Source organism: Rhinolophus ferrumequinum, chromosome 21 (assembly GCF_004115265.2).
Source record: "Rhinolophus ferrumequinum isolate MPI-CBG mRhiFer1 chromosome 21, mRhiFer1_v1.p, whole genome shotgun sequence".
Classification (NCBI taxonomy): Eukaryota; Metazoa; Chordata; class Mammalia; order Chiroptera; family Rhinolophidae; genus Rhinolophus; species Rhinolophus ferrumequinum.
In genome coordinates this window covers 15675270-15690052 of record NC_046304.1, presented here as the reverse complement: position 1 = coordinate 15690052, position 14783 = coordinate 15675270, and the positions used below count along the sequence as shown (strand labels likewise).

General features: G+C 36.5%; 1 protein-coding gene across 2 annotated transcripts in view; it reads right to left on the bottom strand.

The window, feature by feature from the left end:
• The window catches only part of METTL16 (methyltransferase 16, N6-methyladenosine), a 65263-nt gene that overhangs the window by 32635 nt on the left and 17845 nt on the right, over positions 1-14783 (bottom strand). Inside the window, exons 3-5 of one of the 2 annotated variants that reach the window (XM_033090327.1) lie at positions 8334-8533; positions 3668-3808; positions 1886-2001 (exon numbers count right to left, since the gene is read on the bottom strand). In XM_033090327.1, coding sequence (XP_032946218.1) covers positions 1886-2001; positions 3668-3808; positions 8334-8533 — 457 coding nt within the window. The remainder of the gene's footprint in view (positions 1-1885; positions 2002-3667; positions 3809-8333; positions 8534-14783) is intronic. The other variant, XM_033090328.1, reaches the window with a different exon arrangement.

The following is a 14783-nucleotide window of genomic DNA, read 5'->3' as shown; positions in this document are numbered from 1 at the left end:
TGAATGCTTACAGCAACATCTTCATAATAGCTAAAAAGTGAAAACAACCCAAATGTCCATCAACTAATGAATGGATAAGTAAAACGTAACTATTTCCATATAATAGAAAATTATTTGGAAATAAAAAGAAACGAAGTACTGATAAGATAGTACAATATGGATGAACCTTGAAAATACATTATACTTAGTGAAAGAAGTCGGTCACGAAAGACCATGTGTTATAGGATTCCATTTATATGAAATGTCCAAAACAGGCAAACCCATAGAGGCAGAAAGTAGATTCACGGTTCCCTAGAACTAACGGGACTATAGAGAAATTAAGAGTAACTGCTCATAGGTATGTGGGTATGGGCTGTTTTTCTTGGGGAGGCGGGCAGGTGAGGAAAATGTTCTAAAACTGTGGTGGTGGCTGCAGAACTCTGTGAATACACTAAAAATAATTCCACCTTTTAAGTGGATGAATTGTATGGTATGTGAATTATATCTCAATAAAGCTGTTATAAAAAGATATTTAGTCCTAATGCTAGTAATATTGTATTTCGTCATCTGGATGCTGGCTCCACAGGAGTGTTCACTTTGGAAAATCCAGTTTATACTATGGCATGTGTACTTTTGTATGTTGTATCTCAACATTGCAAAAAAGAAAGGGAAAAAAAAAACACTCCAGGATGTGACTGTTTTAGTTCTTACAATTTATCTGCATTGAAGGCTAAAATTTAGATTTCTTAAATCCTGCTTCACTTTATGTTCCAATCTAGAATGTTGGTATTACTAATAAATTTCTGTCCCATTCTCTCCTCCCCCCTCAAAAAAATGTAATCCATCTGGAATTAATTTTGTTATGAGATATGTAAATGGTACATTTAGGGTACCTGAGGGATTCTAAAAACAATTTATTGTTTCAAAGCTTTAAGCATACCATGTTTCCCTGAAAATAAGACCTAGCCAAACCATTAGCTCTAATGCGTCTTTTGGAGCAAAAATTAATATAAGACCCGGTATTGTTATGTTATGTTATGTTATGTTATGTTATGTTATGTTATATAAGACCCGGTCTTATATTATATTAAAATAAGACCGGGTCTTATAATAGTTTTTGCTCCAAAAGACGCCTTAGAGCCGATGGTCCGGCTAGGTCTTATTTTCAGGGAAACATGGTACACACACCCCCATTTCCCTCTGATTAATATTACTCACTTTCTATTAATAGGGAATTACCTACATAAAGGAAAACCTGGGTTAAATCAGTATTTTATTTTAATGAGTTTTTTAATAGGTTCATTGTTTTTATCCAATGTATATCTCTTTCCATATTTATAAGCAAATATATTTTTCATTTGAAGTTGGAAAGACTAAATCGGACATTTGTTTACTATCAAATGATAGATGGCAGTAAAAACAGTGACCTTCCTCCCTAAGCCAATAAGCCCAATGCAGAAGTAGACTGTGACCTAAGTTGGTCCAATCAGAGGAAACCCAAATGTCTAATGGTTTGAGGAAGAAAAGAGCGCTCTCCTCATCCTCTCCCCTTCCCCAAATATTACTCTGGCACAAGTAAACCAGCCTGAGAACAAAAATAACCAAGGGCCAGGCCAGGTCAGAGCCAAGAGAAACCTGAAAGAAAAAAAAAGAGCTTTGAACTACTATGAATTCCTTGATCAAATTGTTCCTGAAGTCCACACTACTGCTGGATTTCTCAGATACGTAAGCCAATAAACTTTCTGGTTAAGTCAATCTGAATTGGGTTTTCAGGTGCTTGATACCAAAAGCATCCTAACTCATACAGCTTCCAAAATAAAAGCTGCTCTTTGCTCTTATTTTTTTACAAACAATGTGAAATTAAGTAAATATTCTTTAATTTACTTTAAAGCAGAAGATATTTTACCTTGGCTTCCAACTGATTGGCAAAAAAGGGAGGGTTGCACATGCAAAAGTCATAGATTATCTCAGATTCTTCTTTAAGAGCATCCATCAGTAGCGTCTTCTGTGGTACTTTTACCACTGGGAGAAAAAATAGAATTGTTAACTAGTATTAACGCTGTGGTAGTTTTCAAATATTTCTAAATTCTTTGACACTAGTCCCCTCAAAAAGTGGAGTTTAATGTCCCTCTCTTTAAGTACAGGCTGCACTCACTGACTGCTTTACAGGATAGAATGTGACGAATGTGACAGGGTATAACTTCGGAGGTTAGGTCATAAGAAGCAATATGGCTTGCTCCTTGTCCTATCTCTTGAATTACTTGCTCTAGGAGAAGCCAGCTGCCATGCTGTAAAGGACGGTCAAGTACCCCTGAGAAGAGATTCACATGGCAATAAATTAAGGCTTCCTGCCAATAGGCACGTAGGGGAGCTATCTGGGAAGCACATCTTTACCCCCAGCCAATTCTTCAGATGATGGCAACCTTATGAAAGACTGACTCAGCACCACCCAGCTAGGCCATGCTCAAATTCCTGACCCACTGAAACTATTAGATAATAAATGTTTATTGTTTACAGCTGCTAGATTTTTGAGTAATTTGTAATACAGGAATGATAACTAAAAAAAAAAACAACTGCATTAACAATTTTAGTATCTCTCCTTATAATGATATGCTTGACACTAGTAAGAAAAGCCTATTTCTTCCATAAAGAAACATGAAGTCTCTTTAATAATTAAAAAAACCCCAGCCCTTTATATATAAAATAAGCATAAAGATACAAAGTAACTGATCATTAAGGGGATTTGATTATTTGTAGCACAATTCCAAGTACTGAAATAAAAAAGGTGGTAAAGTTTAATCAACAGTAAGTAGGGTTTTCTTCCTCCTTTTAAAATCTTGGTGACTAGCTACTTCATATACAGTTGATTCTCATTATTTGCAGTACTTGAACATATATTTATTTATGTTCTATAAAGCCATCTCGATCACAGAATTACTGAATATTGAACCACTGGCTCCAAAGAGAAACACAGGGCTAGGTAACTGTGAGCCTCTGGTCCAACATTTTCATCAACCAATCAATACATAACCTTATTTTATATGTGTTTCTGTTTAAAGACACCTTATTTAATATACATTGCTGATTCATTAACAACGAACTCACAGTCAACAATACTCTAACTCAGATCTGAATGAAGTTTATCTAACACACGCATTTTCTCTGTAAGGCACGTCACAGCCTTCCTGTACTTAGGAACAGAAGATAGCACTTAAGCGCTATGTTTAGGGACCATGTGAAACAGCAAAATCACCAAGAAAAAGCACGAAAGTGAAAAAAAAAAAAGGCACTAAATAGACCATGGAAAGGACACTTGTTTACAGCATAAAAGCTGAAACAAGAAGGCAGAGTGCTGGCTTGTTCATCTTCAGCTGGGAACATGCAAGGCTGACTGCACGTGTCTGTGGATGACCACAAAAGTACCACGAGGATTGATCTGGGGGTTAAAAATCAATAACCCCAAGTAGGCAAATTCACAAATACAGAATCCATGGATCAACTCTTATTTACTCTATTTCTTTCTGAATTAATTCTGATAACAAAACAGCAAACTCAATTACAATGTACCAGATTTTTAAAAAAATCACCAAAGTTTGTATATTAAAGCAAAAGATAATGAGATGTGTTAAATTAGAAAGACAGTTTAATAAGCAAAGCTTGAAAGGGATATTAATTCTGTAGAGCTAACCTTTTATAAGATCAGATAAGTTATTCTGTTCCACATTTTTCTTTGCATAGTTGAAGCACATATCATCTACTTCTGTTGCAAGGAAATACCAGCCATTTAAGGTACTTCCAAGTAAAGGATAGATGCAGGATGCCCCAGTACCTAGTAAAATGAAAATTCAAAACATATTGCACACACCTAAGGGAGAGGTGAGAATAATAAGCAAAAACACCATTCTTCTCTTAGAATTCTTATCGCCTTGACAGTTTAAATTACAAGCTGGTGCCTGATTATATACATACTGTGACTTCTGTGTTCTCTAGTCTTTTCATATGTTTTAGTCTTACCTCCTAATTAGATTCAAATTTCCTAGAGGATATAAATCTTGCTGTCCTCTTTTTTTGTACGTTGTACGTAAAATGAAGTATGCATAATTGACTGGTGATCAAGGGATAATACATGACTGATTAACTGAAAATTGTCAAAACAATTTTTGTTTTATAATATTTGTTAAAACACCACAGTGATATTGTAAAGTAGATCAATGTACATCCAGTCTCCAAATGCAAAAAAAAAAATACATAAGGTACAAAACTTTTATATTATAAAAATATAATAAAAAACCACCCAATTCCCAACATATCTGTAAGCTGTTACTTGAAGGAAACCAGAAATAAGGTTTTTTTAAACTAAAGAGAGAATTCATTTCTTAGATGTAGAGACACGGAAAGACATTTGATCCAGATGTAAAACATCAACCATGGGCTTGACCCGCCATAGTTTCCAGGGAGACATTAAGAAGCAAATGTTCCAGGCAAAAACTACTCTTTGACAACTAGGGTTTGGTCCTAAACTTGTATGTAGAACCCCTCACCATGGAGTGAACTACATATTAACCACAAATATCGCTTTTACGATCATTGACTAATCTTGGTCAATAAGATCTTAAAAAGTATATTCAAGAGAAGAAAAGCCAGTGTTGCTCCCGAAGGCCTACAGAAGTCAGCCCATACCAGCCACTCCAGGTCTGCTTTCTTTTAACCCAGAGGAAACCCAGACTCATCTAACTGCTTCCTTGTGCAGTATTCTGAACAGGCTAGCAAAAGACATGACAACTGATGGCCAGAACATTTAAACTCTGAGAGTCACAGAGATTACTACACTTTCTATCATGCTTACCTAATAGCACCCGAGCCCTGATGCTACTGGACAAACACCTCCCCGGGGATGTGTAAGGGTGGTGGAGGAAGGGGGTGGCTCCTCTCAGAGGCCACAGTTACTTAGCCCCTGCCAGCCATTCTGGTAAGCCACCGTCACTCAGTAAAAGGAAATTTAAGCAGCACTTTCAGCTCTGTAGGAAAAAATTCCAGACCAGATCTCAGGCCCTTGATTCTCACATCACTGCCTCTCTCTTCATATTTCAATGTCATTTAAAAGAAAAAAGGAAAAAAAAACTACACTTTCCTCTAGTTGCCCAACGAACAGGTAACTCCAAGGTAATAAACGCAGATAAAAGATTCTGTCTTCCGCCAAAAAAATCAAGTTTCTCAATTCTTAAGACCAAAAGACTTACATTCTAACATCCCAATCCCCTCAGAAAGCTGAATGATATTTTTAAATGGGTAATAACCCTTTTAATGATAAATAAAATTGGAAGGTGTATAATCATAGAATTAGAGCAAACTGATGGAGTCTGGGGGAAGATTTCTATAAAACACTAATTAGAATGAATGTGATTTTAGCACCAGTGCCCTTACAAAGAACTAAAATCCATTAACCTCCTATATCCCCAAGTGTTATTTTAGAAGGTTTGGGGCATAATTAAAATAAATTAGTACCAAATAGGCTCTCAAGCTTTTTAAGTTTTCTGTATATCCCATCAGCCAATCTTCTGCCATGAACATAACGGGCTGAAGTTTCTGTTGAACCCTTTATTTTTACCTAATGCTTAGGTCATACGGAGTGTTTGCAATTTTGAAGGTTGAAAGAATGATGTATTTACCTAGCAACATTCAAGAAATTATTTATTAGCTACCTACTATGTACCAGAAATTTTGCTAGGCCTTTGGATATTATGGTAAGTAAAAAAGTAACAGGCTTGGGGTGACCAGTTAGCTCAGTTGGTTAGAGCATGGTGCCGATAACACCAAGGTTGCCGGTTCGATCCCCACATGGGCCACTGTGAGTTGCTCCCTCCTTAAAAGAGTTAACTATGCCATTGTAGCATGAAAGCAATATGTAATCAATGACCATGGCTGTTTCCCAGTAAAAAATTAAAAAAAAAAAGTAACAGGCTCTGTACTTTGCAATCTAGTGGTAGACAAAGACATTAATCAATCAGACAAGTGAATATATAGTTAGAAACTAAAAAAAAAAAAGAAAGAAAAAAAGAAAGCCACAAAGGAAGAAACATGGTTTTCTAAAGCTCATAATCAAGGAACTTGTCTTATGTTAGAAGGTCAGAGAAGGCTTTCCTGAGAAAATAAAGCTTGAGTAAACAACTACAAGATTAATGAGAATAAGGTGAAGGTGGGGAAGTTCTACACAGAGGACACAATATGTACAAAGGCCAGGGGTCATAACAGCAGAACTAAAGAAAAGTTCTGCTGAAAACAAGAAAGAGAAGCACGTAAGACGAGGCTTAGCAAGGCCTAGGGAACAGGGCAGGGATCAGACGATGGAAATTCTCACAAGCCAAGTCAAGGTTTTGGGTGCTTATAATGGGAAGCTATGAAAGTGTGAAAGACATGATCAGATATAGGTTCAGACACACTTTCTGGAGAACGGAACGGAGAGGCCAGAGTGGGGAGAACAGAGTAGCTGAGAAGCTGCTCTCCAGTGCAGGAGACATAATGGTGACGTGGAGTGGGAAGGTGGCGGTGGAGATGGAGAGAAGTAGAGAATTCAAGAAATATTTAAGACAGAAAAGCAACAGGAAAAGGTGACAGACATTCTCAGCGAGAACGAGAAGTAAATATCAAGGATGACAGCGTGGATTGTGGTGGATTCACTGAAAAAAGGAACAAAGGAAGAGGCCCAAGGTTAGGAAGAAAGAACATGAGTCTGGTTTTGGACGTGGCAAAGTCTGAGATGTTTTTGAGATATTCAAGTTTCTCATATATATGGGACTAAAGCTCAAGAAAGGTAAGCTGAGTTGGAGAAATATATAAATTTGTAGGTTATTTGTATGGAAGTGGAAAATAAAGTATAAATGTAGATCAAATTGCCTAGCGGTAGGGTGCTGAATAAGAAAAGGGCTAAAGACTGACCCGTAAGAATTTGCAAAAGCTAATGGCCAGATACAGGAAAGTGAGCCTGGAGGAGGAAGAATGACTAGAAACAAAAGAGGAAAACTAGAAGAGTCTGGTGTCATGGAAGCCAATGGAGAGGGTGTACATAAAGGAGAAAGGCGCAGTCGATAAATGCTGCTGAAAAAGTCATGTATGCTGAGGACTGAAAATACATGTACATGTTAAAGTTAAACTTTTACTACTAATAGGAAATTGTGTTTCCTATTAACTATATTTAGAAATAGGGTCACAGAGTTTTTAATTCAATGTTTCTCATAAAGGACTGGTAAAGGCCACAGGATTAAAATTAAAAATTAAACCGTATAAATGAAAACATTGGCTATAACAAACATTTATAATTTGCAAAACATACGCTGGCTTCATTTCCTTCTGTATATCCACTTACTCTCTTAAATGAATCAAACTGAACCATCTTCTCTATTGTAGTTTACAATTAAGAGGACATCTTACTTTTTTTTTTTTTTTTTAAAGATTTTATTGGAGAAGGGAAACAGGACTTTATTAGGGAACAGTGTGTACTTCCAGGACTTTTTTCCAAGTCAAGTTGTTGTCCTTTCAGTCTTAGTTGTGGAGGGCGCAGCTCAGCTCCAGGTCTAGTTGCCGTTGCTAGTTGCAGGGGGCACAGCCCACCATCCCTTGCGGGACTCGAGGAACTGAACTGGCAACCTTGTGGTTGAGAGCCCGTGCTCCAACCAACTGAGCCATTCGGGAGGCAGCTCAGCTCAAGGTGCCATGTTCAATCTTAGTTGCAGGGGGCAGAGCCCACCATCCCTTGCGGGACTCGAGGAGTTGAACTGGCAACCTTGTGGTTGAGAGCCCATTGGCCCATGTGGGAATCGAACCGGCAGCCTTCGGAGTTAGGAGCATGGAGCTCCAACCGCCTGAGCCACCGGGCCGGCCCCGAGGACATCTTACTTTTAACTCAATGACTTTTTTCCCCTCCCTTTAATTTTGGATTAAATACCCTCTATGAATAATCATCTAAGAGGTCACTGAAAGTATTCAGGCCCACATGATCTTTTATTAAATAGCCATCCCTACAAAATCCCAATATGGGCACTATGTGACTACCACCAAATAATTCAGAGTAAAAATGATACCCAGTAGATATGGACAGCAACACGGTGATCTGAAAAGCTAAGTAAACAAGAGCCTCACTTTTGTTCTGCCTCTCTTACCCCTTTGCTCCCTGTTTGGTGCTGACAATCCTTTCTCAAGAGAAATCAATGACAGAAAAGCCCAGGTGTAGCAAATAGTATCTGTAGCCAGCTTCTTTCACACAACAAATACCCAGAAGAGAATTTTACAACAGAATTCGACATTGCAAAATGTGTGAAACTTATGTTTAGCCAAAAAAAGAATTTAAAAACATATACCTATGTCAATTCCTCTTCGGAGAGTACTTTTGTCAGAGTCCTGATGACCAATCAGATCTTCTACCCAATGAATATAGTTGAGTCTCAAGGGAACTGTGGGAATTAGTCTCTCCAACGGAATATCAATAGAAAGTCCAAAATCTTCCTTTAGGAGAGTACAAGTCAGAGCTCTGACTGCTTCAGGGTCTTTAAAATTAAGACTGAGGGGTGGAGAAAAGTAAAGCTGATTAGTAAGGTTCACTATGCTGTACAAGCTCTATGGCAGCCAGTCAATACCAAATACCCATTTGAATTTCCTAGGAGACCACATGTAAATAGCTGTGTAGAATATGCAACACAGTGGCATATGCACAGAGGTGTCCAACACATGCACAGTATATGACAGGCAGTGTATATTCCCACACAAGACACTGCCTTTTCAAACATGAAGCATAGAGGACAAGAGAGCCTCCATTCCAATCCCTGCTTGATTGTCTCCTTACCTAGTTATGTGACTTAGCACAAGCTTGAGCACTGTTTGCTCAGCTGTAAAATGGGAAGAATGGTGCCTACATCATAGTGCTACTGCGAGATAATCTGTGAAAAGCACTTAGCATAGTAATGACCAGTACACAGTAACTATTTTAGAAATGATGGCCATTTTTACTATTATCAATTAACACGATTTGACATTAGCATTCTTTGAAAAATCAAACTTATAAGTGGAAAGAAAGCAGAAAAAAATGTTTAATAACGAAAACAGGATATGATACTTAAATATAACAAATGTTACAGACATCAAATTTAAAATGTGACTACTTTTAGCAGCTATATTGAGGTATATTTACATACTATAAAATTCACCTAAAATATACAATTCAATAGTTTTTAGTATATTCACAGAATTGTGCAACCATCACCACATCTAATTTCAGAACACATCCATCACCACAAAAAAAGAAAGCCATGCCCATTTGGAAGTCATTCCTTGTTTCTACCCTCAGCTCCACGCAATTACTAGTGTACTGTCTCCATAGATTTGCCTTTTGTGAACACTTCATATAAATGAAATCATAAAATATGTATTCTTTTTGTCTGGATTCTTTCACTTAGCCCGATGTTTATGAGGTTCATCCATGGTGTAGCATGTATTCGTATTTCATTCCTTTTTATGGCCAAGTAATATTCCATTGTACGGATATTACTGGATATTTGTGGTTTGTTTATCCATTCACCACCTGATGGACTTTTGAATTGTTTCTACTTTTTGGCTACCATGAACAATACTGCTATAAATATTCACATACAAGTCTTCATATGAATGTGTTCTCATTTCTCTTGGGTAAATACCTAGGAATGGACCATGTAATATATTTAAGTTTAACTTTTTAAGAAACGTGTGCCACTGTAACTATTCTGATGTTCAAATGCTGCTAAAGTGAAAATCTTAAAAAGAAAACCAACAGATCATATTTATAAATAGGGCAATGAAAAGAGAGCAGAAAACTAGTAGATGGGAGTGAACTATGAAAGGTAAAAAGAGGTTTAAAACTAGTATCTGCTCAGAATTCTGGCCTAAAATTGTATGGTCAGACAACTGGCTATCCTCAAACAACTTCTTTTCTGTTCTATTTTTGGTCATCAAATGCCCAGTGATTTTGAAAAGCTCAATACACAATGCTTGAGTGCCAAGATAGAAGGAGGAACGCTCTAGCCACCTGGTTACCATGGAAACTTCAGGTAGTACCATGGACCCAAACCCCTCCATCATCCATAGCTAAAATGTTCTAGTATAGGAGTTCAGAAACTTGGACTCTAATTTTGGTTCTGCAATCAGCTAGCCATGAACTTAGTCACTTCGGTTAAGTATCAGTTTCTTCAACTGTAAAATTAAGGGATTGGACACAATAATCTAAGGGTCATTCCAGGTAAAATACTATGACTCTATGAAGAATATTATGAACTTGTGCTATGGTAGTCATTTATTTACTTATAGAGCGAATTATAGAGACATGGAACAATGGAAATAGTTACTGAAGATAGATATAATAACCAAACAACAGTAAACATTTCAATAATCCTTCCCTCTGATCCCATAAAAAATTCTTTATTTTTCTGCTACGTAAGCATACAGTAACACTATTGAATATATATGAAAGAATATACAGTCAGTGGTTATTACATGTGACTCTAAAAAATTATTTCGAAAAACACAACTTTAATAGTAAAAGAACTTGTGAAAAGAAGGATAATGGGCAGGATTCAATTTCAGGAATATAGATTTGTTTGTTACCTATACAAAAATTGCGTTCCATATTTGAATGTCACTGTTTCTTGTGACCTTTAAGAATGCTTCAGGGAAACAACATAGAAACAAACTTCTAGATGCAGAGAACAGACTTATGGTTGCCAGATTGGAGGGGGGTTAGAGAGCTGGGTGAAAAAGGAATTAAGAAGTACAAACTGGTACTTAAAACATAGTCATGGAGATATAGGGTACGGCCCTTACATATATTTGAATGAAGAACGCTAGGGTACAGCATGGGGAATGTACATAGGCAATAATATTATAATAACTATGTATGGTGCCAGGTGGGTACTAGACTTATTGGGGGGATTGCTCGCTTTGTAAATTATATAAATGTCTAACAACTATGCCATACACTTGTAACTAATATAATATTGAATGTCAACTGTATTGAAAAATAAAAATTAATTTTTAAAAAAAGAGTGCTTCAGGGTACGAACTTATGCAGGAAAAAATGGAAGAGATTAAGAGCAAAACTTTACTATAATCTACAGAAAACAGAAAGAAAATGGCTACAGTGGAATTTTAAGAGATACAGTAAGAGCCTAGAAGCAGTGACACCGCCACAGCAATGAGCATACCTAGTGTTCCAGAACTTGGTTTCCAAATACCACTCCCCACTGAATGGAACTGGAGCTCCAGGTTTAAAGGGGCTCCCACTAGCCAAACCTGGGACAATCTGAATGAAGAATGCTAGCAAGGGATTATAGACCATAGAATAAGTCCTTGAGTCCATACTTATATAAATAGATAAACGCGGGGAGAAAGGACAGCTCTTACTTACAGTAGAATGACAACAAATTAGAAATAATGAAGGAGTTAGACATGGCAATTACCATGCTAGTAATTGTTTCAATTAAGAATCACCAATGGATGCTAAAAAGAGTAGGTAAACGTTTCATGAGAAACAGAATACTACACTCTCAAAGCATTGCCCCACAAAGTATCAATCACAAATATTAACTCTACAATGAAGAAATCTGATGGATACCACCTCAACCAAATGATTGAAGTTAACACTACTAATCATGGGACAAACTGAAATCGTATGCTTCAATGAGACACTGAGAAGCACAAGAGGACAAAGAAAACAAGACTTTAAAAAGCATGCAAAGTGAAATAGAATTCAAGAATGAGATGGTGGTGATGATTATACAATCTTGTCAATATACTAAAAAGCACTGAATTATATAATTTAAAAGGGTGAATTTTATAGTATGTGAGCTATATAAACAAATGAAATGGAAATGAACAAGAAGTTTTTAAAAATTAGAGAAAAAGTAATAAATAGGGGAGAGGTAGACAATGGAGACCTCCTCATACACATAATTGGTGTTGCTGAATAAGAGAACCAAAGGAGGGAGCAGCACAAAGAAATATTCAAAGATATGACTCAAGATAATTTTCCAAAAACAAAAGATTCACTGAGTCCCTAGAAAAACTAATAAAGAATTAGCAACACCAACACATACCCTAGAAAAGTTACTAGACTTCAAAGATTAGGAGAAAAAAATCCTTTAGATATCTAGGCAAAAAAGTTAAATTACCTATTGGGGGGCAGAGGGGTAGCAGAGCAAAGGAGGCTGGCTTCAGACTCCCACATAACATTATTTAATAGCAGAAGACAAAAGAACACTGACTGCAAAGCTCTTTGGGGGGAAAAGAACGTTACTGTGTTATTCAACACTTTTATACTCAGCCAAATTATACTTCAAGTATAACGACAACAGATAAATATTTTTGAGCATACAAGAACTAAAGAAACATGGTGCCCACGACCCCTTTGTGAAAAAGTTCCTAACAGAAAAAGTTCAACCAATCGAGAGACAAATGAAGAAACTATGGCACAAGGACTATCTGTGAACACTGAAACTGTTTTAACTCGAGAGCTAATATTAAAACACCTGCGAACTGTGGCTACATGATAGAATGTAAATGTTTGTAAACCATTCTAATGTACACATAATTAAAATTCAGGAGGGGAAACAGGAAAGGAAGAGGTAGTTTAGTATGTTATTTCCTCATCTTTTACAAATGGGGCCAAAAGATTTCTTCTAAAGTTGATAAATTAAGTAGTAGAGATACAAGCATATATTTAAAAATATAAACACTAGAAAAATTAGGAAAAATAATATAATCAAATAAAATCATGCGGTAAAGGAAGATGCAAACCAGATCATGCACTGTAAAGAAAAAAAAGCAATCAAAACACAGTATAAAACAAATGTGAAATAAATACATGTAAATGGTAAACTGTTATTATAAGACTCAGATTAAATCATAACCAAAACCAACCATAATAAAGTATGCTATAAACAAAAACTATGTCTAAAACGAAGTGATCCAGATCCAAGATGGTGGAGTACATAAACGCTGTGCTTGCCTCTCTCGTGAACACATCAAAATTACAACTAAATTGTAGAACAGTCAACGTGGCGAACCATCTGAAGTCCAGCTGAACAGAAGTCCTATAACTAAGGATGTAAAGAAGAAGCCATGTTGAGGCTGATGACAGAAATGATGCTCAGGAGAGTAGCTTAAGAGACCTAATAAAAGAGCCGCCAGACACCCACTATGGCCTTCTCAAGTACCTGTGTCAGTTCTTGACAAAAGTAGCCAAGTACCATGTACAGAATCGCATGAATGTCCACAATCTTGCCACTGTATTTGGCACTGTATTTGTATTTATTTCAATTGCTTTGAAATAAACCTGTCTGGTGACTTACACAGAAGAAGTAAAGTGTGCCACCCGGACGTGAAGGCATGAAAGAACAAAACCTCTGCGACATGACAATGGCTAAAATACTAGAAAATTATAATACCCTGTTTGAAGTAGAGTATACAGAAAATGGTAACCAGGTGTGAAAACTATGAGGCTCATCATAGTAAAAGAAACCAGTTGTAAGAACTCCTTGCCCATCCTTCTAACAAAGACTTAGATAGAGACATGCAAAAACCATTTCCAAAAACCAAGATCCCACAGTCCAGGAGTGAGGGGTCGATTCGGGCCCACAGGGTACCACAACCAGAGCTACCTGATGGTGTTCCTCAGGTCAGCCTGCGACTAAGAAAACTCTGCTGGGATGACATGCAATCAGCAGGGGACGCTGGGGGGCCAAATTGGTATCCAGGTTGGCATATTTCCTTTGTTTACACATTACATATTGCATTGTCTGCTAACATATGTAATATGTTTGCATGTATCTACCACTGGGGTCAATAGGATTCAGAACAGTAAAACTATTTAAAATTAAAAAAAAAAAGTGATCCACACATTGAAAATTAAAGCTTACGCAAAAGTATACCAGTCAATTTTAAATAAGAAAGAAATAGCAGTCATGATCCTGTACAGAAAAATAATAATAATAATAATAATAATAATAATAAAGCATTACATGAGATGAAGAAACTGCAGGAATGATTAAAAATGCAAAATGCTGGAACAAAGTTAGGAAAATAACAATGCCAAAGGTAACTGACTTTACACTTAGCTGGGAATTGGTGATCTTTTAAAGACCAATTTCTATAAAACAGTAGAAGTGGACGTTTATTGTACAAATATATGCTAGCAATGAAAAGTCTCACTAAAATATACTGTCTATTTAAAGGGGTGTTGATAAAAGAGTTAATCCATGGGCAAGCAACCAGGAACCCATTTCTGCTTCACTCAGTTGCAGAGCTATTGCCTCAATTAATTTTCACACTAAAAAAAAAGAGTTGCACTACCTTTGTATTTCTTCCTCAATTAAAAGCAGTACAAACTCCGGTTCAACAAGATAAATGATGCACAGCAATGAAAAGGTAGGAAATCTATTAAAAACTTTATTTTTAATTCTAACAAGAATATTATATTTTTATTCCTGTGAAATCAGTCAAGCATGTGAAAAAGACAGGCCACTTCCATTTCTTCAGTAAAACAGCAAGGAGAGTTCATTTTTACACATGGAAAGAAGTTCACATCTGAGCACGATACTAAGGCATTCAAAGAAATTCACAGTCTTTTTTCTATAATAGTCCAATCTATTTCTAAATTTCATTGCTAAGCACATAAAAGAACTACATCCCAATATGTCTATGTACAAAGCCTTAAAATCTGAAATGTAAAATTTCAGGATTTTTCTATCAAAGGAACTAGATAGGTTATAAAATAAACTTGAACATTA